The 26,090-nt window shown below is 37.9% G+C and overlaps 1 protein-coding gene across 1 annotated transcript in view; it reads left to right on the forward strand.

The window, feature by feature from the left end:
• The first annotated feature begins 214 nt into the window (after window positions 1-214).
• The window catches only part of LOC114239970 (uncharacterized), a 41,678-nt gene continuing 15,802 nt past the window's right edge, over window positions 215-26,090 (forward strand). The window contains exon 1 of the mRNA XM_028170414.2: window positions 215-466. Coding sequence (XP_028026215.2) covers window positions 415-466 — 52 coding nt within the window. The 5' untranslated portion in view covers window positions 215-414. The remainder of the gene's footprint in view (window positions 467-26,090) is intronic.

Below are 26,090 nucleotides of genomic sequence, written 5' to 3' on the forward strand. Positions count from 1 at the left end.
AATCGGCAGCACGCTCCAAAGAAAATACCAAATTTATCGAAAAATAATACGCACAATTGTACGTATGCTTACGCAATTCAGTGACTTAACAAAACAAGGCTATAGCTAAACGATCTTAGCCCTACTCCAGCAGAGAACGATCGCTGACGGACGACACATGTACTTAGCGAGGGCGGCAGAAGCAAAGCATTACATTCGTGTTCGCAGAGCAGACGTTTGCAGCACACGACAAAATAAATAATAAACCGTAACATAAAGCGATAAGGGTTAAAATAGCACCGCGCTCGGAGATGAACGGACATTACCATGTTTTAAATGCATCAAGAATTTTGACTGTAACATTGTTTCCCTATCAGTGAAGTTTAGTGGTTCTTTTGAAAGAAAAATATACATTTATTTTTTTATTGAGAAAAAATGGTGGTCAAAATTGCAAGAGTTCCCTTCGAAGAGGCCCTTAATATGACAGGTAAGTCTTTTTTTTCTTTTTTTTTTCTAAAAAATGTCCTAATTATCTGCGTGTAATTTATTCAACTGTGCCGATGCACTTATAATGTGACGTGAGTTTATTTACAAAAAATATATGTTTTCATATTTTTGTTTTCATAATGTTTTCGTGGAATTTGTTTACTGACGACTTTACTTGTCCGATGATATTGTATTCATAAATTATGGAATCGTATTTAATTATTTACATATTATGTACTTAATTTAAATACAGCATACAACAATTAATGAGCATCGTAAATGCTTGCCAAGTACGGGTCGGGTCTGAAGCGAGTAATATATTTAAAAAAATAATTAAAAACATGTTTGTTATGAATGTGTGTTTAAAGCTAAACTACAAAAAAAATATGTGTGGTGTCGTGGGACACCGGATAGGAACGAAATTCCTTATTATAAAAATATTAATTTGAAGTTCTATTCGAGGTATAAAGAAAATAACTATTTTTTACTATGATTTTTTTATTGATGAAAAAAAAAAAGATATTACAAAACAAATTAATATACATACACTAAAAACAATAACCATCGAAATCGGTTGGCGTGATATTGAGTTGTTCATCTATTTGTCGCACACGTACTTAATGCAAATTTAAGGCTTATATGGTTTTCTCATGTATACGATTATCAGAACTGGACTAAATTAAAATAAGACCACACGGAAAGCGTCAGCTGTCTAATAAAAAAGAATCATCAAAATCGATTCACCTAGTCAAAAGTTATGAGGTAACAAACATAAAATCTTACGTTACGGACGTTTTTTCCCGTTTAGGGTATCGTATCATCCCTTATGGAACTTCGTTCCAAAAACAGTAGGCTTCTGTTTAATTTAACTATAAGCTACAATTCAACTTAATCTATATCACTCCATAAAAGCCAACCCACCTCCTGCCTTAAATGAGTGTTAACTCAAAAAGTAGAAATCCTTTACTATGCAATTGTTACTTCGGTAATCCCACAAGATAGGCAGTTATTTACGATAGAGAAATAACCTGCCCATATTTAATAAATAATCATAATCGACTTTAACAATAATAATGTTGATTTTTAATCACTTATTTTTGGATAGTTCGCGCTAGAAGAAAGACACTAAGCTTAGGCTAGCTGTTTCAATAGACCCCATTCCGTTAAATAATATGTAAATAGCTTAAGCTGGATGTGAATGGACCGTTATCGAAAATTAAGACGAAATAATTACGATATGTATTTTGTTTTGATTGTAAGGCACATATTTGCGTGCTATATTTGAATCAGGTGATTGTTTAGATGTTACCCGCGACGCGAGGTGCGTGCGGTAAAACCTTGTAAACAGTAATATTTTAAGCTGTAGCTGCCGTTGCCTATTTCTTCAGCAAAGCAATCGTGCGCCCTCTTACATGGAATAATTGATACTTGAGCATTCGTATCAAGCAGTGCAACGATGTTCGAATCCCGCAGGCGGGTGCTAATTTTTCTAATGAAATACGTACTTAACAAATGTTCACGATTGACTTCCACGGTGAAGGAATAACATCATATAATCCTCGCCGAACCCGTCGCTTGCGACGAAGGGCTCGGCGAGTAAGTTAACCCATAGACACAGCCCACTGAGTTTCTCGCCGGATCTTCTCAGTGGTTCGCGTTTCTGATCCGCTGGTAGATTCTGCGAAGCACTGCTCTTGCTATGGCCAGTGTTAGCAACACCTCCGGTTTGAGCCCTGGGAGCTCACCTACACGCTAGCGCAAAGCTGATATAGCCTCTCAAGGCTATCAGTATAGGTAGGAAAAAAAATCGTGTAATAAAAATCAAACCAGCAAAAACTGGAAAGACTGGATGGACGGACCCTGGGTAGGTTCATCAAATTGCATGTTCTACATGCTGCTTGCGTGTGTAGATGGGTAGACGAGCTCACAGCCCACCTGGTGTTAGGTGGTTACCGGAACCCATAGACATCTATAGTGTAAACGCCGCTCCCGACCGTGAGATATGAATCTCAATATAACAACGGCTGCTCCGCCCTTCAAAACTTCAATTACTGCTTCACGGCAGAAATAGGCAGGGTGGTGGTACCTACCCGTGCGGACTCACAAGAGGTCCTCCCACCAAGACTTACGCAAATTATAAATTTTCGGGTTTGATTTTTATTACACGATGTTATTCCTTCACCGTGGAAGTGGACATTTGTTAAGTACGTATTTCATCAGAAAAATTGGTACCAGCCTGTGGGATTCGAACACCGTTGCATCGCTAAATACGAATGCACCGAACGCCTCATCTTTTAGCCACTTCGACCTCAAAATTGAAATAAGAAACTTTTATCGCGTCTTTTACATAATATTTCTCAATACAAGCATGTCCTTATTAACAATCTCGACTATTCTCGACTAACCATTTGTGAACACATGACGTACATATTACATTATTTCACTATTATGTCATACAATTTTGATATTATAATAATTACTAACAAAAATAATTAAGATGGTTGGATGTGGTAATGGCGGATAATGAAATTTGATATCCAACTGGGAAGATGATATGGAGGAGAATGACTTCTGAAGGATGCCGAAGACCGGGCAAAGTGGAGGAGTTTAAGTAGAAAAGCTAATCCTGGTATAAATCTAACCCTGGTAGACCGGGAAAACGCTAGGAAGAAGAATAATAACCGGGAAAAATCACGCACGGTCATCCGATCCCAATTTAGGATTCACTGCTTTTTTTCTTTTCCTACCTATGCTGATAGCCTTGAGATGCTATATCAGCGTAGCCTTAACAAGTAGGTAAGCTCAAGGGGCTCAAACCTGATGACGTTGCTAGCACGAACCATAACAAGAGCCGTGCTTTGCAGAATCTACCACCGGATCGGAAACGCGATCCACTGAGAAGATCCTGCGAGAAACTCAGTGGGCTGTATCTGAGGGTTAATTTACTCGTCGAGCCCTTCGTCGCAAGCGACGGGTTCGACGAGGACGATGACCGGATTCCCTGCGTTATGGGCACCAGAGACTAATAAACATGCTTATATACGTTTAAATATATACATATATAGATAATAACAACCCAGACATAGAGCGAACAAATCTGTTCATCACACAGTTTTTGCCCAATGTGGGGATCGAACCCACGACCCTTGGCGCAACAGTCAAGGGCCACTAACTACTGCTCCACTGAGCCAGTCATATTATATATAACAGAAACGAAATGACAACAATAGGCATAGTCCTTTTGCTTCTTAATTACCATGACAATTTATAGAAACCAGTTTCTTAATTGTCTTAATTTAATAATCTTTAAAAACCAATAAAATTGGTTTTCATTAATAAAAACAATATCGAATTTTGCTTTCATTTGACTTTGTTTTTTGATCTTCGCTTTTAGCAGGTCGCAACCCCGTGCAATATGCAATCTAATCTAATATATGGGACATTAACCAGCTGAGTTTCCCGTCGGATTTTCTCAGCGGGTCGCGATTTTGATCCAGTAGCGAAGCAGCTGCCCTTGAGCTCTTAGGTCTACTCGAATACAACTGCAACTTCAACCTCATGTCTCAAGATAGAAGCTTTCATGCCCGTCATGATGTCTAAGGACTCCGGGAACCATTTAACAACCGCGAGGCGTGAGCTCGTTCACCCGGCTATGGAATTAATAGGATATTGTAATTTGTACTCCTAGGACCTCTCTCCTTTTATCAATAATCCTCAATGCTGAGGATCGTGGCCTCATGAGGCTTTCTTATGAAAATACACATGGTGGGATCCTGCGTCCTTCCACGGCAGTGCTTTTGGAAGAGATCTAGTTCTTCAATGCCGCTGAAGCCTAATTTGAGTCCGGTTAATTAATCCTAGGACTATAATTATGGCAGTAAGGTTCCATAAAGTTTTCCACTGCACTCGCTCAACATCCGAACTATTCTGAAGTCGTCGTGGCCTAAAGGATAAGACGTCCGGTGCATTCGTATCTAGCGATGCACCGGTGTTCGAGTCCCGCAGGCGGGTACCAATTTTTCTAATGAAATACGTACTTAACAAATGTTCACGATTGACTTCCACGGTGAAGAAATAACATCGTGTAATAAAAATCAAACCCGCCAAATTATAATTTACGTAATTACTGGTGGTAGGTCCTCTTGTGAGCCCACGCGGGTTGGTACCACCACCCTGCCTATTTATGCCGTGAAGCTGTAACGAGTTTCGGTTTGAAGAGCGGGGTCGCCGTTGTACTGTTAAAGCTGAGAACTCATATCTTAAGTTAAGTGGCGGCATTTACGCTGTAGATGTCTATGGGCTTCGATAACCGCTTAACATCAGGTGGGCTGTGAGCTCGTCCATCTTTTTTTTTTAATGCTTGGATGGGTGGACGAGCTCACAGCCCACCTGGTGTTAAGTGGTTACTGGAGCCCATAGACATCCACAACGTAAACGCGCTACCCACCTTGAGATACAAGTTCTAAGGTCTCAAGTATAGTTACAACGGCTGCCCCACCCTTCAAACCGAAACGCATTACTGCTTCACGGCAGAAATAGGCAGGGTGGTGGTACCCACCCGCGCGGACTCACAAGAGGTCCTACCACCAGTAAAGATCTATCTAAGCAATGAAAAAAAAAAGTTATGCCGCTGTTTACCCATGTAAAGAAATTTAAAAATACGTCTCGATAAGAAGTGCAATTAAATTTACATTATCAACGGAAACCTCAATGTACTTACCTGCGTCTTAATACAAAAATACAGTTGGAACTGGTATTACGATAATTACTAAACAATCGAAAGTTTTAGCGTCCCTTTTTAGCGTCAATTAACTTATTATGATAAGAAAGAGACAGCCGAGATGCCGATGTGCGAGATCCGCGGCAAACCAACCTGACCGCTTCTGGAATTCTGATGCAACCACCAACAGGCCTAGGCGCAATAGAATTAATTAGCAGACCAGGGCTCTCAGTGAAAAATAAAGGCATTTTGAACATCACGAAATATAAATTTACATTTTTTTTATTGCTTAAATGGATGGACGAGCCCATAGATATCTACAACGTAAATGCCCCCACCCACCTTGAGACATGATTTGGAAGGTCTCACTTTTAACCGTACAACGGCTGCCCCACCCTTCAAACCGAAAGGGCTTCACGGCAGAAATAGGTAGGATGGTGGTACCTACCCGTGCGGACTCACAAGACGTCCTACCACCAGTAACGATATAAATTTACATGGCACGATTAAAAATACTTCAACGATTTTTTTTTTATTGCTTAGATGGGTGGACGTTCTCACAGCCCACCTGATGTTAAGTGGTAGGACCTCTTGTGAGTCCGCACGGGTAGGTACCACCACCCCGCTTATTTCTGCCGTGAAGCAGTAATGCGTTTCGGTTTGAAGGGTGGGGCAGCCGTTGTAACTATACTGAGACCTTAGAACTTATATCTCGAGGTGTGTGGCGCATTTACGTTGTAGATGTCTATGGGTTCCAGTAACCACTTAACACCAGGTGGGCTGTGAGCTCGTCCACATAAATAGGCAATAAAAAAAAAAAAAAAAAAAGGTATTGTGTTCGCGAACAACCGCGCACGTTGTCGGACACCAAGTATGACAAAGGCGGGGGATTAAGCCCGGGTTAAATTGAGGACCAATAAGGCTTCTTAAAGCCGTGCTTAAATTCTCTGACAACCCTACGAATAGTGTAGGGACGTGCTAAAAATAGCGTTCGAGCGTTGTGGTATGGATGGGTCAACGAACAGACGGTCGGAGTTACATGATGTGAAGTGTGAAATTGCAATAACAATATGCAGTCTTGCATAGGTATATAGAAGAGAAGATTGGTAATCGCACTGCAATTGTTTCTGTGAGATCACGAAATAGTGTATAGAAAACAATAAATACATGTTTAACATGTAAAAATGGGCGATATTTTATAATATAAAATTTAAACCAAATGTTGCGTCCAAAAATCCTGCGCGCGTATTTAGTATACTGGACCTTCTCAGCGGGTCACGATTCCGATCCGGTAGTAGATTCATTCGCGAAGCAGTTGCTCTTGAGTTCTTCAGTCTTCATCGGAGGCGCTCGGGCAGCTGTTAGCTAATCCCACCCCTCCTGGCTGATTCTTTGCTCACCCACCTGTTCTGGTGAAGCTGGAAAGGACTCCTGGCCACCAGTAATCCTTCAATCATTAAAAAAAAGACTGAAGTATACATAATTATATATAGTCTTTGGCTACAGTTTTCGTTAAAAAAACAGTAAACGGGCTATATAAATGTATTTCTTTTAATACATACAAGATACTTAAATTTAACACATTCTTTTTTTTCATATACGAACTATGTGTATTGATTCGTAAAAATTCTGCATAGCAGAATCACAATCTATGAATAATAAATGCGATGCCATCTATTGTCAAATGTACTTTATTTAAAAAAAAATATCTTTAAATACTATGCTTACATAGTGCTTACAGGCTTATAAGTTAAATTAAAATTAACATAGTTAAAATAATTTTCCCTTTATTAATCTATTTAACACTATGTTAAAATTTTAAATAGACTTTTTACTAAACTAAACACGATTAAATACAGTTTTTCAAAGAAGGGCTATGTTAAAATGTACAAAGATAAGTCGTCGAGACCTAAAGGAAAAGACGTCCAGTGTTTTCGTAGCGAACTACGTGACTATACCGATGTTCAAATTCCACATATTCCCGAATTACTTTCACCGTTAAGATGTAACAGTGTGTTTAATAAAAATCCTAGAAATTTTCAATTATTATTTAATATTATAACAGTGAAACAATCATTATACTTACTATACACTGTGGGCTATGAGCTCATCCACCCATCTAAGTAATAAAAGCCTATGTTCAGCAGTGGACAGTGGACAGACTGAGATGATGATATGATGATGACAACACATTTGAAGCTTAGACCTCGTGCCTATAAGTCTTTCTGGCTTCATCTCCCGTGGTCTCTCTCGCCGGTAACACGCCTAGGAACGAATAGACCTGATCCCAAATACCAAATTCATCGATGATCTAATCATTAAACAACCTTTGCTTATCTTCAATTACAATTATTATTCAAAACATGTCATATATAGTTTGAGAACCAGTTTCTTTGATGATGTTTCGTTAATAATTTCTGTTTCTGGTGAATGAATGCTCGGGACGGACCTTGTACATACATTATTCAGTAGTTGAAAAAATTAATTTATTTAATGTTTGTATTTTTTCGTGAAAAAAAAATCAAATTAAGAGGGTAGCGTGCATTTTGTTACACCACCTCCAGTTAGGTTTTGAATCCATCGAACCATCCATAAGATCCACCCAACTTATCTCTGGTGCGAGACAGTCATGTGTTCAGATTTGAAATTATTCATATATTTTCGACGCCATATCTCACGGCGGCCATTCCCGTCGGGATGTCTATGGACTCTGGTCACTCCACAGCACCAGAAAAGTCTAAGCGCAGACTACTAGCATTGTTTCCAACATTGACTGCGGGATCATTTTTGAAAGACTTTTGCATCAGTGCGTGTGAGGTCATTTAGAGGCAAGATTGTCCTTGTTTACAGTGCGTATGAGACCTGATAAGCCTCACAAAGGACTTAGGACACCCATAATAATCTGGATATAGTCGCCTTCCGTACCTAGCGAACACGGGTATGACTGCCGCATCAGAGATCAGTCACGCATGGGGCTTTTTAAACCACAAAACGCAGTAAACATGGGTTCGTAACACCCCCTACTTTTTTATCACGGCGCATTGTTGAGGCTTGAGACGCTAATTATTCTCATTTAAGACTCAATCTCTTGCCTACCACCACTCAGCGAATTCATCTACAGCCTTAATCCCCAATATGGTCCAAGTGAACCACAGGGGTCCGCAAGAGACTCGACGAGGGTCTACGTTGAAGACTTAATCTTTATATTTCTTGACGAATTTCGGGAATATGGTAGAAATCTAACTGGAGGATTCCATCGGAACGAGCTAAATTTTGAAAGTGGTCTTTGAAAAAAAAGAACAGTCAGGGAACCTCTAGTCTACAAAAACTTTTTGAAGAAATCTTCTTAAAAGAATATCCGTATTCGTGACCTCATTTAAACATTATCGTTGTATTTCCTCAGCTGCAGCTATACACACGTAACGGTTCCTTAATATTGACATCGAAAACAAATTCAGCACAAAAGCGACACAGCTGATCCAAACCGCAGTAACTATGTTAGAGCGTAACACAAAATACACCTCGGAGATCAAAAACGTAGCGACTTACTCGACTGCACACTAAAATATACTGGACTCATTGATATAGTAATATGAGACCAAACCCGAAGGATTTACTACCAACCATTGAAGATTTCCACTTCCCTTTAATGCCGCTAGCTCAGCGAATCAAAATTAGAATATTGTCAGCTTGATAATTTCGATCAGTCTACATTCATGCTTAACTTAAATCTTATGATATTTTCATAGAAGTAGATAGTAGATGTGTAAGCAATTAAGTTTCTTCATTTATTTCTCTACCGAAGTAAAAGTAATGGGCTTTGGAGATATATGTATTTCTAATGCATGTTCTATAGCATAAATATTTTAACAGACTCAATATACGAAGTGTCATTAGATTCATCTTATTAACCTAACCCATGCATCAGCCCGCTGAGTTTCACGCCGGATCTTCTCAGCGGGTCGCGATTCCGATCCGGTAGTAGATTCATTCGCGAAGCAGCTGCTCTTGATTTGTTAGGTCTCCTTTGGAGGCGCTCGGGCAGCTGTTAGCAAATTCTAACTAATCTACCTTCCTACCTTCTGGCTGAGCCTTTGCTCGCCCACCTGCACCAAGGCCTCCGGGCCGCTAGTAATCCTTCAACCCTAAAAAAAAAAGATTCATCTTAGTTGTAGGGAAGTGACGTTAAGTACTATTTATTATTCCTTATACTCGTATTGTATAATATCGAACATAGATTATATTATTCATAATCAAATAATTAAAAGCGTAAAATCATGTAAAGTATTAAGTGATGCAAAATGCCGACTGCGTTAGAATTATTTGATACCGCAGAAGCCAAAAACAAATTGCGCCACAAATGTACATATTAGAGTTGGTGACACGCAAAAAAAACCCACTTCGATAAAGCGGCACGGCATGAGAACCCTCTCATCGTGGCCGCCAGTAACTACATTCCTGATCCTGCGGACAGAATGGAAAGCAGTCGATGTCGCCCAAAACATGTCATTTCGGATCTCGGGAGGATCACTAACGGTGCTTTTAGGTACCTCAAGCACCGGTCATTGTTCTCGTCGAACCCGTCGCTTGCGACGAAATGCTCGACGAGTAACTTAACCCATAGACACAGCCCACTGAGTTTCTCGCCGGATCTTCTCAGTGGGTCGCGTTTCCGATCCGGTGGTAGATTCTGCGAAGCATTGCTCTTGCTAGGGCCAGTGTTAGCGTTACTCCGGTTTGAGCCCCGTGAGTTCACCGACTAGTTAAGGTAACGCTGAAATAGCCTCTCAAGGCTCTCAGCTTAGGTAGAAAAAAAAAAGGAAAAGAAAAACATATTTGTATGTAATTGAAATGTTTCAATTTAAACACCGCCAATTAAATAATCAGCTTAGTCAATATTTATCATACAATCAGGTTTTTCGGTTAATTAATTTATTTTATAACTAGGTAATAAGAACAATTTGTAAAGCATTTTGCAACGTTTAAAGAGTTAGATGATAGAATTATCGCCAAATTTCAAAACCCAAGTCTCTCTACTCCTTAGAGCAATCCTTTATGAGATCTGTAGTTAAGAATTTGCGGATAATGTAGCATGTAGCAATAGCGTCATTTGAGAAAATAATTAGCAGGCTCTTGAGATTTCCATAAAGTTGTACCATAAAATATGCCCATGATAAACTTGTTTGCAATTTTGTTTTGAACGTTCGACTATAGTTTGCATTATTCAAAGATATCGACATGGATGTTAAAATGTTTCTTATTACAATTTGGTTAGCGATTGAATACCGAATATGGAATTAGTAATTTTCACGTATTTTCGTCAAAGTGAGGAGACATTGTAGAGATAGGTATGCTTATTTATATGCAACAAAAATAGCTCTGTGTAATTATTTCATTAAACATTGTTATAAAGTATTATATTTCTACAATTTCAACAATCTGTCCTACACGTTGAAAAATAGTAAAATATTGCAGAGGAATCAGTGTGATTACTAATTATTTAATCCAAAAGATTACAAACTATAATACCACTTGTGCAGACATATCTACGGGTGAAAGGCTATACTATTATATAGTATAAATAAATATATAAATATAAATATAAATATTTACTAACAATCACGCCACGTTAACTGGTCCCGTGCTAAGTTCGTAAAGAACTTGTGTTACAAGTACCAGATAACGGAAATAAATATAATATTTTTATTATACACGTACATATATTTAATATACACCCATAACCCTGGAAATACATTTATATTTATCATACAAATATCTTCCCTTGGCGGGATTCGAACCCGCGACCCTCTTGTGTAGTGACCATGTCACTTACCACTACACCAGACGGCCGTTAGACAGATACATATATATTTAAAATAATGTATGTACAGCACTCTCTAGTACCTATAACACAGGGAATCTTAATTTAGCCGGATGACCATGCGTGAGTTGTTCCCATTTATTATTTATTTATAACTAGCTGACCCGGCAGACTTCGTAGTGCCTCAATCGATAAATAAAAGACCTAAGACAGCTTTTGTCTAGAATAAGCTTAAAACAAACAAAAGGAATCCGTCCGACGGGGAACACATCAAAGGGAAAACAACATTGTTATTTTTATTTAATTCCGAGCATTTTCATATTTATTTACCTTTTAAACCTTCCCTGGACTTCCACAAATAATACAATACCAAAATTAGCCAAATCGGTCCAGCCGTTCTCGAGTTTTAGCGAGACTAACGAACAGCAATTCATTTTTATATATATAAATTATTTATATATCGCTGTCGAGAAGCAGAATCCCAATAAGACCTTCCATTATAGTTGAAGAGCCTATATTTGCATGTAACCATGTCTTCAAGGGCTGTATCTGTTTAAATAAAATTTATAGCTTAACATTTTTTTTTCCTTGATTATATAATTGTTAGTTTGGTAATGTACAAAAAGTCCTGGCAGGTACTGACGGCGACCTTTGAATGTCATTACGTGACCAGAAAACACAGGATACGTTCGATAGGAAAAGGTCCGTTGAATTTGACGCGCGCATTGACAGATGACGAAGTGATGTTTTTTCCTGATTATGAGAAAACTGGTGGTAGGACCTCTTGTGAGTCTGCGCGGGTGGGTGCCACCACCCTGCCTATTTCTGCCGCGAAGCAGTAATGCGTTTCGGTTTGAAGGGTGGGGCAGCCGTCGGAACTATACTGAGACCTTAGAACTCATATCTCAAGGTGGGTGGCGGCATTTACGTTGTAGATGTCTATGGGCTCCAGTAACCACTTAACACCTGGTGGGCTGTGAGCTCGTTCACCAATCTATGCAATAAAAATAAATAAAAACTGTTGAGCCTTTATTGTTCAAATGTTCCAATTTTTTTGATTTTGTTTTGTTAAAAGTAAAAAAATTTTAAAATAGCTAGACGCCGAGAAAATGGCATATTAGGATGCAGATTGCTATATTTAAAAAAGATTAAACTTAAATATGGAAAAAGCTTTAAATCTATGAGGCTCAATGTGAGACAAACTCCTTATGTTTCATGAGCAGTATTTCAAGGAAACATTGGAGACTGTTCAGCCATCGCTCTGTGCTGATACTGCTGTGTAGAACGGCATTCATCCGACTCTGGAATAAACTCCTCTCCTCGTTGCTTCTTGAGTGTGGTGTAATATGCCGCTCTTCAAAAAAGATGTACCAATAACTCGGTTGGAGGTTGGTCGGAAGAGGTTGGAAGCTGCTCTCCATCAGTAGATTATTTTCGATGAAAAAAACAAAATGAGATTCATAATTGCTAAGGCTCTTGACGGAATGGAGAATCATGAAAAAAAAACACGTATGGCACTCGAGGTGCCGCAGTAAACTATTACATAGCATTTTTTACCAACTTATGCAATTATAATTAGTCAATAATAATTTAATATTAAAACAATAATAAAATAAGGCGACGCTATATTTATAAAAATTAACAAAAGCAAAACATTAACTGTCCCCTTCACACTCATAAGCTAGACCGCGTGAGAGAGAGATGAGCAGACTTTTGGCGATACGCATGCAGTGCGACGTCACGTCGCGTGGCTTCACAAACACTGCACAAGCGCGCGTGAATGTGTTTAACGCGAGCTACATGGTAGGCGGAGTGGGGGTGTTAGGGATTACTAGAGGTCCCGCAGTAGTCGAAATTCGACTATAATTAATTGGAAATGTAAGTTTGTACACTATTATGATTGTATTTTATACTTCTATAATCACAAATTTTGCCAAGACCACACTATCAAAAATATTAACAAAGACAAACAATATTTAATCTCAATTTGACAACAGACGTCAAGAACAAAAGTTTGACAATAAATAGTATGCATGCGTGTGTGCGTCAAATACATGGTATGTAGTGTGTGTAATGTTTTCTTTATTGATTTAATGTATCTTTTATGCATTATTTTAAAAAAATATTAGCATTGTGCACTTCTTCTCTGTATTCTCTATAAGTGTGGAAAGTTGCATACTCCTCCGTCCGCGCAAATTTCGTAAAAAGGGATATAAAGTTTTTGCTTCACGTATTAATATATAGATTTTCGTTACGGAATTTCTTGATTCGGTCACCGCGCTCAAAACCCGCGATAAAAGCTATACAATAGCTTAAAAAACATTCGATTGAAATAAAATAATACTTGCCAATTCAAATTGATGTTAACTTAATAATAAACACGTAGCTGTGACAAAAACATGTGTTTTAAATTTTAATTGATCATGTGATCGAGAATGACGTCATACGACAAAATGGAGTAAGGTTATTGGAGGTTAGGCGGGTGCGAAGTTACTTGATTGATTTCGGGTTTGGAAAATAATAACTATTGCTCGGTACATCTTTTAATATGGTAAAGTATTGTTTTTAAAATTGAATCTATTAAATACGTTACTATATATAAAACGCATTACTGCATCACGGCAGAAATAGGCAGGGTGGTGGTACCCGCCCGCGCGGACTCACAAGAGGTCCTACCACCAGTAATTACGCAAATTATAATTTTGCGGGTTTGATTTTTATTACACGATGTTATTCCTTCACCGTGGAAGTCAATCGTGAACATTTGCTGAGTACGTATTTCATTACAAAAATTGGTACCCGCCTGAGATTCGAACACCGATGCATCGCTCAGCACGAATACACCGGACGTCTTATCCTTGACGCCACGACGACTTCAGTTGAGTTAACTTTTACGCTATCGAGAACGTTAAAAAACTCTCACTAAGCACACAGTTACAGTCTGTTGCGAACCGGCACACGAAGGCCATCGGCTCAGCTGTTTCGAAACCGCGAACCAATCACCCGTTCCAGCTTGAGAAGTAGATCAGGATCAATCAGTCTCATGCGCCATCATCAACATCATTTATATGGAAAAGGCCGGGTTTTTGTGAGGTTTTTGTGATTCATGGATACCTTGGTTGGTCCATCTTGATTTTAATTTAATTAAATGTAATATGAGGCACCATACATCTTTGATACGGGATACCCGCGAAATTCCTGTGGATTTGAATGTAAGCTATGTAAATGACAAAAATACTTAAAACAATATGTTTTTTTTACAAAAAAGAAAACCGACTTGTATGATATAATATTAGATCATCGACAATGTACTTGGACTCGGCTCGTCTGATCATACGACCCGTCTGATGGTGAGTGTTTACCGTCGCCCGTGGACGTTGCCATCGTCATTGCCAGGGGCATAACCAAGTCGCTGCCTACATAGTTCAAATCAATTAAATGTGCATAATTAAAAATAGCTCGAAAAGTGCCGATCAGATCTTCACAATATTTCAAATGGGACTATATGAATGGTTACGTACAGCAAAGGACAGAAACAAATGAAAATCCTTAGAGGCCTTTGTCGAAAGACAAGCTGTTAAGAGGAGAGATAAGCCGATTTTTTTTTATCGCTTAGATGGGTGGACGATCTCACCGCCCACCTGGTGTTAAGTGGTTACTGGAGCCCATAGACATCTACAACGTAAATGCGCCACCCACCTTGATATATAAGTTCTAAAGTCTCAAGTATAGTTACAATAGTTACAATACAATAATTGGAATGCCGGGAATATGTTTTGGTTTAAGTTAATTTATAATTTTCTTACCTCTATTGTTATATTTTTATGCTTAGTTAAATAAGTTAAAATCTAACCGCAATAAAGGCTTATTCATTTAAATTAAAAGCACCAGGTATTCAAATAAGCATCAATAAAATCGGTTCCCCTAGAAAAAGTTCCGATGTTAACTACACATAAATATAACGCAGGCGAATGCACAGCCTCTTCTTCGGTTAAAAACAATAAAACTAAAATGTGGTGTCGTGGGACACCAGGTACGAACGAAGTTCCTTCGGCTAATGTAGAATCGACACAATTTGCAAAAAAAAGAGGGAGAAAGAGAAAGGTATTATACACTACTCGCTTGTGTATGCGACTGTCGCGCCTGCGCACGTCTCATTTAACGGTTTTATTCCACGCACTTTTTTCCACGGATTTTTTCTTACGGTTTTACTATCACATTTTTTTCAGTTCGGTCGCGCAGCAAAATCCCTATCCCCTCCAAGCCTGCCGTAAGGAACTTCGTTCCAATAACATTTTAATGACGTTATTGATTATGGCGCCAAAAGACTGCACCGAACTCCGTCGAACGCGAGGCGAATGTTCTCGAATAATTTGTTTGGACAGTTTCACCGTAATGAGAGGCGCCTCTCAATATAATAATAACCAAAGTGAGCATTAAAAAAAATTACAGTAACCACGTCATTTAAATAACTAGCTATTGCACGCGACTTCGTCTGCGTGGAATACTTTGGCGTAACGTTAAATTTTACCCGCCTCTTACGTAGAAATTGAAAATATTTTTTAATAATAGAATGTTAAGGAGCTATTTAAAATACCAAAATCACGCTTTTTAACGGACTTCAATAGAAGAGTACTATTTTCTTTTTTTTTTTTGTTCGAAATGGTAGACTTCCCGAATGGTCCTGTAAACATCAAGATCTGATGATGTTATATAGTCTATAGCCTTCCTCAATAAATGGGCTATCTAATACTGAAAGAATTTTTCAAATCGGAAGAGCAGTTCCTGAGATTAGCGCGTTCAAACAAACAAACAAATAAACTCTTCAGCTTTATAATATACTAGCGACCCGCCCTCGCTTCGCTTCGGAAACATTAAAACACACATGAAACCAAAAACATAAATTAAAAAAAATAAAAAAAAGTATCCTATGTTCATTAGGGACAATGTCGGCTTCTAATGGAAAAAGAATTTTTCAAATCGGTCCAGTAGTTTCGGAGCCTATTCGAAACAAACAAACAAACAAATCTTTCCTCTTTATAATATTAGTATAGAGTATAGAAAAGTATAGAGGTGTATAAGTGACAAATAAATACAAATTTGACCATATCCAGACACGTTAATAGTCAAAGACATATTTTATATTTCCAAGATGAAGTCACGTATGACCAAACTATATGTGGGAATTACATGAACAAACACGCCGCGTTAACTTATTATTTATACTCAATTTATATCGATACTAGTTCATCGTACACATTAAAGCTCTAATTTATTCTTGTGTGTTCGATAAAATGTTAATATTAAGCCGGCAATGATAATTATCTAATTGAAGACCGTTTTTGGAAGCGATATTTGTGCGCTCTGTCTTTTTAAGTGCACGAATTGTACGATTTGACAGTCCAACCGATATTAAGTGGCATCGACACCTCAATGGTGAGGTCTATCGTTACAAAGAACGTAGCTCACCTTTAGCTCTGAGTTACAAAGTACGTAATGGCTGACCAACTCTTCAAACAGAAACGCATGACTCCTTCGCGGCAGAAATAGCCAAAATCCGTGCGGTGTAAGCTCGCATTCGCCCTACAACCAAAAACTTTCATCCTTATCTTCTCCCACAACCACACTTATATTATTATACATATATCTTATAGGGCTTAAATTCCAAACAGCCGAACCCAACTGTGAGATTAAAGCCTCAAAGTAAGACTTCTCAAGGAAAACCGAATTAGCTGTAAAATTTCCGTTACATCTCCAAATTATATTTAAATTTTATTTAATTATAGATCAATATGATTTTAGAAATATATTAATAGCAATTAAACGAGTATATTTACCTTATAGCGCTGATTGTATGTGAGTTGAGAAAACATTCGTAAAGGTCACCGGAGGTCGTCAAGAACTGACAACCTCCTTGGCGAAATCGATACGGTTCGCAAAACGAGTTTCTTAAGGAAAACGGATTGAGGCCCTTCTAAAAATAATCTCCTTCTATATTTGTGTTTAAGAGCTTAATAGAAGATACGTAGCTTTGACGTGATAACGTCTTATAAATCGATGAACACAAGTTGTACATATGAAAAAGAGTCATGTTCCGTGAGCCTGAGCGTGCAAGCGAGAGCGCAGAAAAAGCGATAGAGAGGCACGACCGGTCCAAGCGTTGGCTTGTGACACATTTATCTCTCTTCTCGCGTGACGTCAGAGCTAGCAGTTCGAATAGTTCTGCTACTGACGTTATCATGTAAAAGTATCGACCGTAAACCGATTTTACAGACAACCAAATTTTTTTTGTTTATCTAGAAAATATTGGCACGTCCCTAATTCGCCATTTAACAGTCGGACTAGTGGGTAATGTCCGACTAGACGAAGCTCTTCACGACTCGGACTATCCCACTGCGATGCGAGGTTGGAGAGCGCATATTCCCTCCCAAGTGAAGCTTTTTATCCTTCGATGAACAATAGTAACTGATCGAAGTTTTTATCGCTATTAGTGGTCCCCCGGTAGTCGTAATTCGACTATAATGAATTGAATGAATTATAAATACACTAATATGATTCATTTGTCAAAGATTATTTTACTTCTATAATCACAGATTTCGTCAAGACTACACTTTAGACAAATATTATTAAAGACAAACAATATTTAATCTATTCTCAATTTGACCATGAGCAATAAGAAAAGATTGACAATAAAGCCGCAGTCTAGTAAGCGAATATTTTGCATTACGTACGAATATTTAAATTCAACCCAGACGCGCAGAAATGTCTGAAAATACATGTTCATTTATAAAACCAGTTATATAACAGAAACCACAAAAAATACGACTAAAATTTCTACAAATAAGATGCATTTATTTTTATTCATTAAACAATTCAAGGTCATGGCTGTATTTTTTTTAATTAAACAAAGTTACAGTTTTCCAAAGAATATGTTGTATTAGCGGTTCTTTAGGCGCGTAACCAGAAAATATTTTGTGGTTTACGTATTCTTCAGACTTCACACATAAAGAATAATGGATCCTTCTGTCTGGATTTTAGATTTATGGACGACGAATCCAGTGGTAGACTCAATAGAAACAATGCTCTTGTTAGGGGTTAGTGTAAGCACACTATCTCAGGTTGAGCCCCGTTAGTTTATCTATCAGCCTTAACGTAGATAGAATATCCCCTTAGGTTACCAGCAAACAGGTATGCGAGACATGGTTCCCCACTTTCCACAATCAACTGGAATATTAATTTTACTTCAATCTTCCTTCGATTCACAAACAATTGTAAAATTAGCTATATGATATTCATAGTTTGATACCTTATCATGTAGGAAACTATCACACCGCTTGCATTACCGTTGTCAAGTTAATGATATGTGTTACTATTTATAAACGCTTAAGTAAACAAATCAAGGTCTGCTCTATTCATAATTCAATGTTAAAACAATAACAATAAAACGTAGTCTTTATGTATGGGGGTTGAAATTTCATTGTAATGACTTTTGCCTGCATTTTAAGTAGCATTTAGGAGCGGCATTGATGAAAGGCGATCGCATACAGCAAAGATACGAATGTTGCGATGGATGTGTGGAGTAACGAGAATGGATAAAAAACGGAGTGAATATGTTAGAGGAAATCTGAAAGTGGCACCTGTGACAGAGAAGTTGAGAAGTGCGCGTTTGGGATGGTATGGACAGGTGATGAGACAAAATGAAAATGAGTTTGGTAAGAGAGTTTCAACTATGAATGTGGAAGAATTTAGAAGACGATATGTGTAAGAGGGCAATGAGCGAAGAAATGGTATAAATATGATAGAGGAGTATGGAAGGAGAAAACATGTTGCGCTGACCCGAAATGACTGGGAGAAGGGCAGGAGAATGATGATTAAGAGCGTCGTTCCAATTTCAATATAACGGTTTCATTTTCAAGATGCTTTTATTAGCTTGATACATTTGTATGTAACGGAATCTTTGAAAGTTATTTTCACCGGCTCCGAGATGTCCAATCAAGTCCTGATGAAAATACAATAATTTTATAACTTCGCTGTAATATCCTAACTAGTAGCAAGAGGATAATAAGAAGATCAAATTAATTATTGATTCAGTTTTCTGTTTAAGCATATATTTTTTTTAATCTTAAACTACGCATATTTGATTTTACTGAAAATGATATTAAAAAATTTATTAGATGGACGTTTTAGGTTCACACTCCTAGAGACCCACTCGTGTTATCTATCTATATATAAAAATTAATTGCTGTTCGTTAGTCTCGCTAAAACTCGAGAACGGCTGGACCGATTTGACTAATTTTGGTCTTGAATGATTTGTGGAAGTCCAGAGAAGGTTTAAAAGGTAGATAAATATGAAAATGCTCGGAATTTAATAACAATAACAATTTTATTTTTCCTTCGATGTGTCCCTCGTCGGACGGATTCTTTTTATTTCTTTTAAGTTTATTTTATACAAAAGATTAAATCTTTTATTTATCGATTGAGGCATTACGAAGTCTGCCGGGTCAGCTAGTCTATACTAATATTATAAAGAGGAAAGATTTGTTTGTATTGAATAGGCTCCGAAACTACTGAACCGATTTGAAAAATTCTTTTACTGTTTGGTAGCTACACTATTCCCGAGTAACATAGACCATAATCTTTTTTTGAAAAAATTAGGGGTCCTTACTAAAACTCCAATAATGTGTAAGGTGTAAAAACATTACCTAAAATATTCTTTACGCGATGTAAATGCCCTGATGTATGTGCCCTGCGAAAACTATTGATGATAGAATAAAATAATGTACTAAGACTTTGTAGAACACATTATTATTTACAAAAAGTGTCGCGACAGTATATGTCTAACTATTATAGTTATGCCGCAATAACTGTTCTTTTATTTAAAAAAATAAAACAACGTTAAATATCGTTGAAATTTTTGTTAACGACCCGAGCGGAACCGGAGCGGGCCGCTAGTAATCAATAAAGTGGCACGATAACAAAGATGTCTTTCAACTTGACTCATGGCAAGGTATTGTGGGCTTGTACCGATCGGCGGCGCATTCCGGTTTCGCGAGTAAATCAACCGTTATCCCGGTGCAACCGAAATTCGGAGCCAGACGCATCAAGGTTGCTACAACAGCAAAGCGGCTATTAAACCTTCGTGCGATGAACACATTTGTTCTGGGCGTTTAAACTTCTGCATCGTCCGATCGATCACTAAGGTCCAGTAAGGACATAGACCTCGCAAAGACCGGTCCTGCTCTGTTTGCATCCAGGTCGTCGGTCTACCTCAGCCTTTCCCAAAGTGGGCGATAACGCCCCCTTGTGGACTCTGCAGGCCCAATAGAGCGGTAAGGGACCCAGAAAAAAGTGTGGGGTTGTGTAAAGACTTGGGAGGCGATTTGTAATTTCATCTAGGACTCTTAGAAACCGACTGAGCTCTTGCTATAGTGGTTTATAAGTAGCGAAAAAAATGGAGGCGCTAAAAAATAATTTATTCTCAAAGTGGGTAGTAGACAAAATAAGATTGGGAACCACCGGTCTGCCTTGTGGAAGACCTACTCACGCTTCGTCTCCCGGGACGTGGTCACCACACGAGAACTTTTAGGCCCCAGCAGCCATCTGTTCTATTAGCAATGTGTCCTGCCCACCGCCACTTTAACGTCTTAATCCTCTGGACTCTGTTGGTCAACATAGTTTTCTAGCCAATCCTCATTCCCGATTTGATTTTTAGGGAAACTCCAAACATAGTCCTCTCTATTGCTCCTTTGGTGACTTTAATAAAGTTAATAAACCTCTTTAATAAAGCCCATTGTGAATAACCACGTCTCAGTGTCATATGTCACTATTAACAGCACACGCTGGTCCATGATTTACCGCACATTTCTGTATATATATTAATTTAAACGTAAGAATGTATGTCTGTCTTCGTCTTGTTCCATAGTACAAAGAATTCTAGTTTAGAGTCAGACGATCAGGTGCGATTTGTCGTTATTAGTGTCATCAAAATGGCAGGTATAATGAAACATCCATGCATAACCTTGCTCACGTCTTTAATCCAAGGAAATATGCGTCTGTACCTAACAGGTTCCGAGTTGCGATTTCATTAAAATAAAAATTTTACGACCGGCCTGTTACGACCTGATGCTCTTTATGAATAATCTTGCCGATGCGAAAAAACATTTTTTTTTTGCTGCATTGGGTGGACGAGCTCACAGCCCACCCGGTGTTAAGTGGTTACTGGAGCCCATAGACGTCTACAACGTAAATGCCGCCACCCACCTCGAGATATGAGTTCTAAAATTTCAGTATAGTTATAACGGCTCCCCCACCCTTCAAACCGAAACGCATTGCTACTTCACGGCAGAAAATAGGCAGGGTGATGGTACCTACCCGTGCGGACTCACAAGAGGTCCTACCACCAGTAATTACGCAAATTATAATTTTGCGGGTTTGATTTTTATTACACGATGTTATTCCTTCACCGTGGAAGTAAATCGTGAACATTTGTTAAGTACGTATTTCATTAGAAAAATTTGTACCCGCCTGCGGGATTCGAGCACCGGTGCATCGCTAGATACGAATGCACAAGTATCAATTATTCCATGTAAGAGGGCGCACGATTGCTTTGCTGCAGAAATAGGCAACGGCAACCATAAATTAATAATTTTAAATAATAAAAAGTTAGTAGGTCGGTATGTCGGGAAGAAGACCTTAACATCATACTCCATACAAAACAATATAAAATACAATAAACGTAATCATTCAAGGTCTTAATTTTAAAATCGTCTTTCAGAATACATTTTATAGTCACAATTGAAGTTAATAATAAAAGTGCTAAAAATTTTTTTTCTTTATTTAGGTAAGCCAAATATTTTCACATCTTGCAGTTCAGTTCAAAATTAAAGTAGTTTGTTCTTTGATTTAAAAAAAAAAAGTGCGTGCGTACAAAGTACACATGTCAGAAGTGAAACTTTTTTGGCGAACTAATTTATAAGTCTTGCTTATATTTATACAAATCTAAAACTTTAGATTTCCGAGACTTAGAGGAAGGGAAAAAGGAAGACATGTTCCCGCCAAAAGTCTGTCAAATGTCAATCTCAAACCTCAGTGTTGACAGTCACATTATGTTTAGATTTCTAAATTGTAAATGACTAATATTTTGCCAATTGAATTGACTAATTTAATTTCATGCTATTTGATTAATGTTCCAAATTCTTTTCATTTCATTTCAATTCCTATTAACATTTTTCACAAAAAAAATATAAAATATTACGCTGTATGGTTTGATACATTTGCCTTTCCAGTTGGAAAAATACAACAACTACTACTACTGACATTTGACAAGTACTTAATTTCAATAGTAGTTTGATGTCACTTCCATCCAATGAAGTAGGAAACCTATGGAAATGAAACGTCAACCAAAATTTCGTGCCACTGTGACGTCATCTGGCCACAAAACATGGCGGCTTTAGTGCTGTACAAAAGATTTCAATGTTATCAGGTTTTATCGATAAACGTTCTTGGCTCATTTTATTTTAAATATTGTTGAGTATTATTTATTTGTAGAATTTATACTTTAATGGGAAGTTAGTAGGTATATTGTTATGTGCAAATATGATATGATTTAGATGGGTGAAATCTAAGACTAGTTCGTTCTTCGAATTTGCCAAGTAAACGATATGATGATTTTTAAAAGTTGCTACACTGATTTTATAAAGTTGTCGTTTGTCGCAAAACATAAAGATATGGCGTAGTTCAAAGCCATCAGCCCATTTCTAGCATGCTAAATGTTATCGTATTTTGAGTACGTGTTTTTCTTAGACTGTAACAATCTATTTTAATTGTTTTGCTGACTCTAAAGTCCGTAACATACTACCGCAGCGCACCCCAAGGAAGGTGCGCCGCAACATTTGAATCACTTTCGCTTGAGAGTGATTAAAATTTTAAACTTATCAAGGGACCGCGTGAAAAAAAAACACCTACAGAACATTTATTCATTAATTACAAACGTCATTCCTTGTGACTTCCTCTCTAAAATCACTTAATTATTAAATATTTAACAAATTTACAATAGTGTTTTACTCACTGCGGAATAAAACTATTTTATTTAAATAGTTCCGAAGAGATTTTGTCGGTAGCCTTTTTCCCGAAATATCTAAACAGAATGTCTAAATATGTTTTGATGACATATTTTAAAGTGGTATTTATGATTAGTGTCATGATCAATAGATTCCGACCGAAAAATGGATTTTTCGGATGAGGGCTCCATAATGAATTTAAATACATATAGATAATAGTTTTAGGGCATTGACTTTCTTGAGATCCTATAAAATACGTTTTAATTATTATTTTTGTATGTTTTAAGCATGATAAATTATGAAATTTTAAATAATCAATCATATTAAATCGATATCAAAGTCAATAAATAATGTACAACCCAAAACAGACGGCCGAACTGACGTGACAATGACATTTGGCGCGCTAAACATGGCGGATTTTCGGCCTCATTAGACGGAGACGGAGATATTTACGTATATTCATGTTTCATTTTATGTACGCACTGAAATACTGTTATATTGTTTTCCTGCGAGTTAAAGTGCTGAGTAAGAACGAGATAGATATATGTTTATGTATGTGCCTTCAAAATGGGTGCTATTTATATAAGCAATTGTACGTATAGAACAATATGTCGTGTCCCTACTATATAGGTCTATGCTTCCATCGCATACCTGCGTGACGTTCTGTAAAAATTTTACCCTCATGCGCATAAAGATGTTTCACTTCAAAAACTCGCGCTGGTAGAAAACTTTTCAGATTAATTTATTGATTTACGTAAATTTTGCCAAAGCAAACATTTGCATATTTATCTGTTTGCATCAGAGATACACAAGGCTGGTCGAAACGGCATTAACAAATCCTGATAATTAATTCAATGTGCTTTCATCATGACTGAATTTTAAAGATTAAATTCTTCCACGTGAATTCCGGACACGTTCTTCTGTGACACTGCTAAAAGATAAATTATTTTTCGTATAAATTCCGCCGCTTATATACTTCAATTAAATTTCAAAAATCTTCCTAGACTAATCAATACAAACTTAAATTGTCAAGGCAAATGGATTAGCGAAATGCAAACATATGAAATACGAAAAATAAAACAAAACAAAAATAAGTAGGTACATTCATAAATTATATTATTTATCGACATTTTAAATGTTTCAAACACACGCATTTTCTAAAGTGATTAATTAATACTATGCCACAAACCTGCCTTAAAATTCCATCAACAATTACAATCAAATAAGGAAGACGAACGAACAACGCGCGAATAAAAAAACAGGACGTTAATTACCAAAATTGCCCTAGACAAGCCATTACGGATCCTCCCGATTCATTAACGGGGCTTTTAGGTACTTCAAGCACCGGTCGCCCGCCTCACCCGACTCGTCCCTTGTGACGAAGGGCTCGACGAGTAAATTAACTCTCAGACACAGCCCACTGAGTTTCTCTCCGAATCTTCTCAGTGGGACGCGTTTCCGATCCGGTGGTAGATTCTGCGAAGCACTGCTCTTGCTAGGGCCAGTGCTATCAACACCTTCGGTGTAAGCCTCGAGAGCTCATCTACACACTAGGGTAACGTGGATATAGCCTCTCAAGGCTATCAGAATAGGTAAGAAAAAAAAACTAAAGTTTAAACTCTATAGCAACATCTTGGATATTATAATAATGGCGGAAATAGAGGAGAATAACCTCAGACAGAAGGATGCCGAATACCGGGCCAAGTGGAGGAGTTCAAGTTGGAAAGCCAACCCTGATACTAGACCGAGAAAATGCTAGTAAGAAGAAGAAGAATCATGTGGTACCATGAAAACCAATATACTGTTTTATTTAATTGTTCTTAGATGTTGTACGGTACAAAAATATATTAAGTTGTATGTTTTCAATCACAATACCAATGCTTCTCAACTTCAGAACCTACTAAGTTAGCCGAATAAGGACTAAGTTTATGAGAGCATCACCCTGACACTACGTGTGGTTCATCTGAAAGTATGCCAGTCAATCGCGCGTAATCAGGTACCATTTTAATGTTCGCCCTGAATTTTTTGACAGTGACGCCGGCCATTAGATACCGTCAGAGTGCATTGACCGGCGCTAAATTTGCAACGCAACGCGGCGATACATTATTCAGCAAGCGTCTGCTATTGTTAAGAGAAATTTTGAAAACAAGAAACGTACTGTGAATTCACAAAATAATTCACACAATCTAATCGATTGGAAGACATTGGCATAGACGGGCAGATTAGGTCAATATGCATATGGTATTCAGTCACTATGGGAGCTCATGGCGTAACTCGCCTTGAGTTGAAGTCGTCGTGGCCTAAAGGATAAGACGTCCGGTGCATTCGTATCTAGCGATGCAACGGCGTTCGAATTCCGCAGGCGGGTACTAATCTAATGAAATACGTACTTAAGAAATGTTCACGATTGTCTTCCACGGTGAAGGAATAACATCGTGTAATAAATATCAAACCCGCAAAATCATAATTTGCGTAATTACTGGTGGTAGGACCTCTTGTGAGTCCGCACGGGTAGGTACCACCACCCTGCCTGTTTCTGCCGTGAAGCAGTAACGCGTTTCGGTTTGAAGGGTGGGGCAGCCGTTGTAACTATATTGAGACCTTAGAACTTATATCTCAAGGTGAGTGGCGCATTTACGTTGTAGATACCTATGTGCACCAGTAACCACTTAATACCAGGTGAGCTCGTCCACCCATCTAAACAATAAAAAATAAAATAAAATAAATGTAGACTCACTAGATGGTGCTGTAGCTAGCGCCCCTGACTGTTGAGCCGAGGGTCGTGGGTTCGATACCCATTTCGGGTAAACATTAATGTGAAGAAAAAGTTTGCTTGTTCTTTGCCTTGGTTCATTATCCATATATGTATATATTTAAACATGTATGTCAGTATCTGGTACCCATAACACGGAATCCTAATTTGGGGCTAAATGATCGTGCGTGATTTGTTTTCAGCTCTCAGTCATTTAAATAGGGCTATATCCAACTGCAAACTCGAACTCTTCGTTTCTGCCTCACACACAAA

Source organism: Bombyx mandarina, chromosome 06 (assembly GCF_030267445.1).
Source record: "Bombyx mandarina strain Sakado chromosome 06, ASM3026744v2".
Taxonomy (NCBI): Eukaryota; Metazoa; Arthropoda; class Insecta; order Lepidoptera; family Bombycidae; genus Bombyx; species Bombyx mandarina.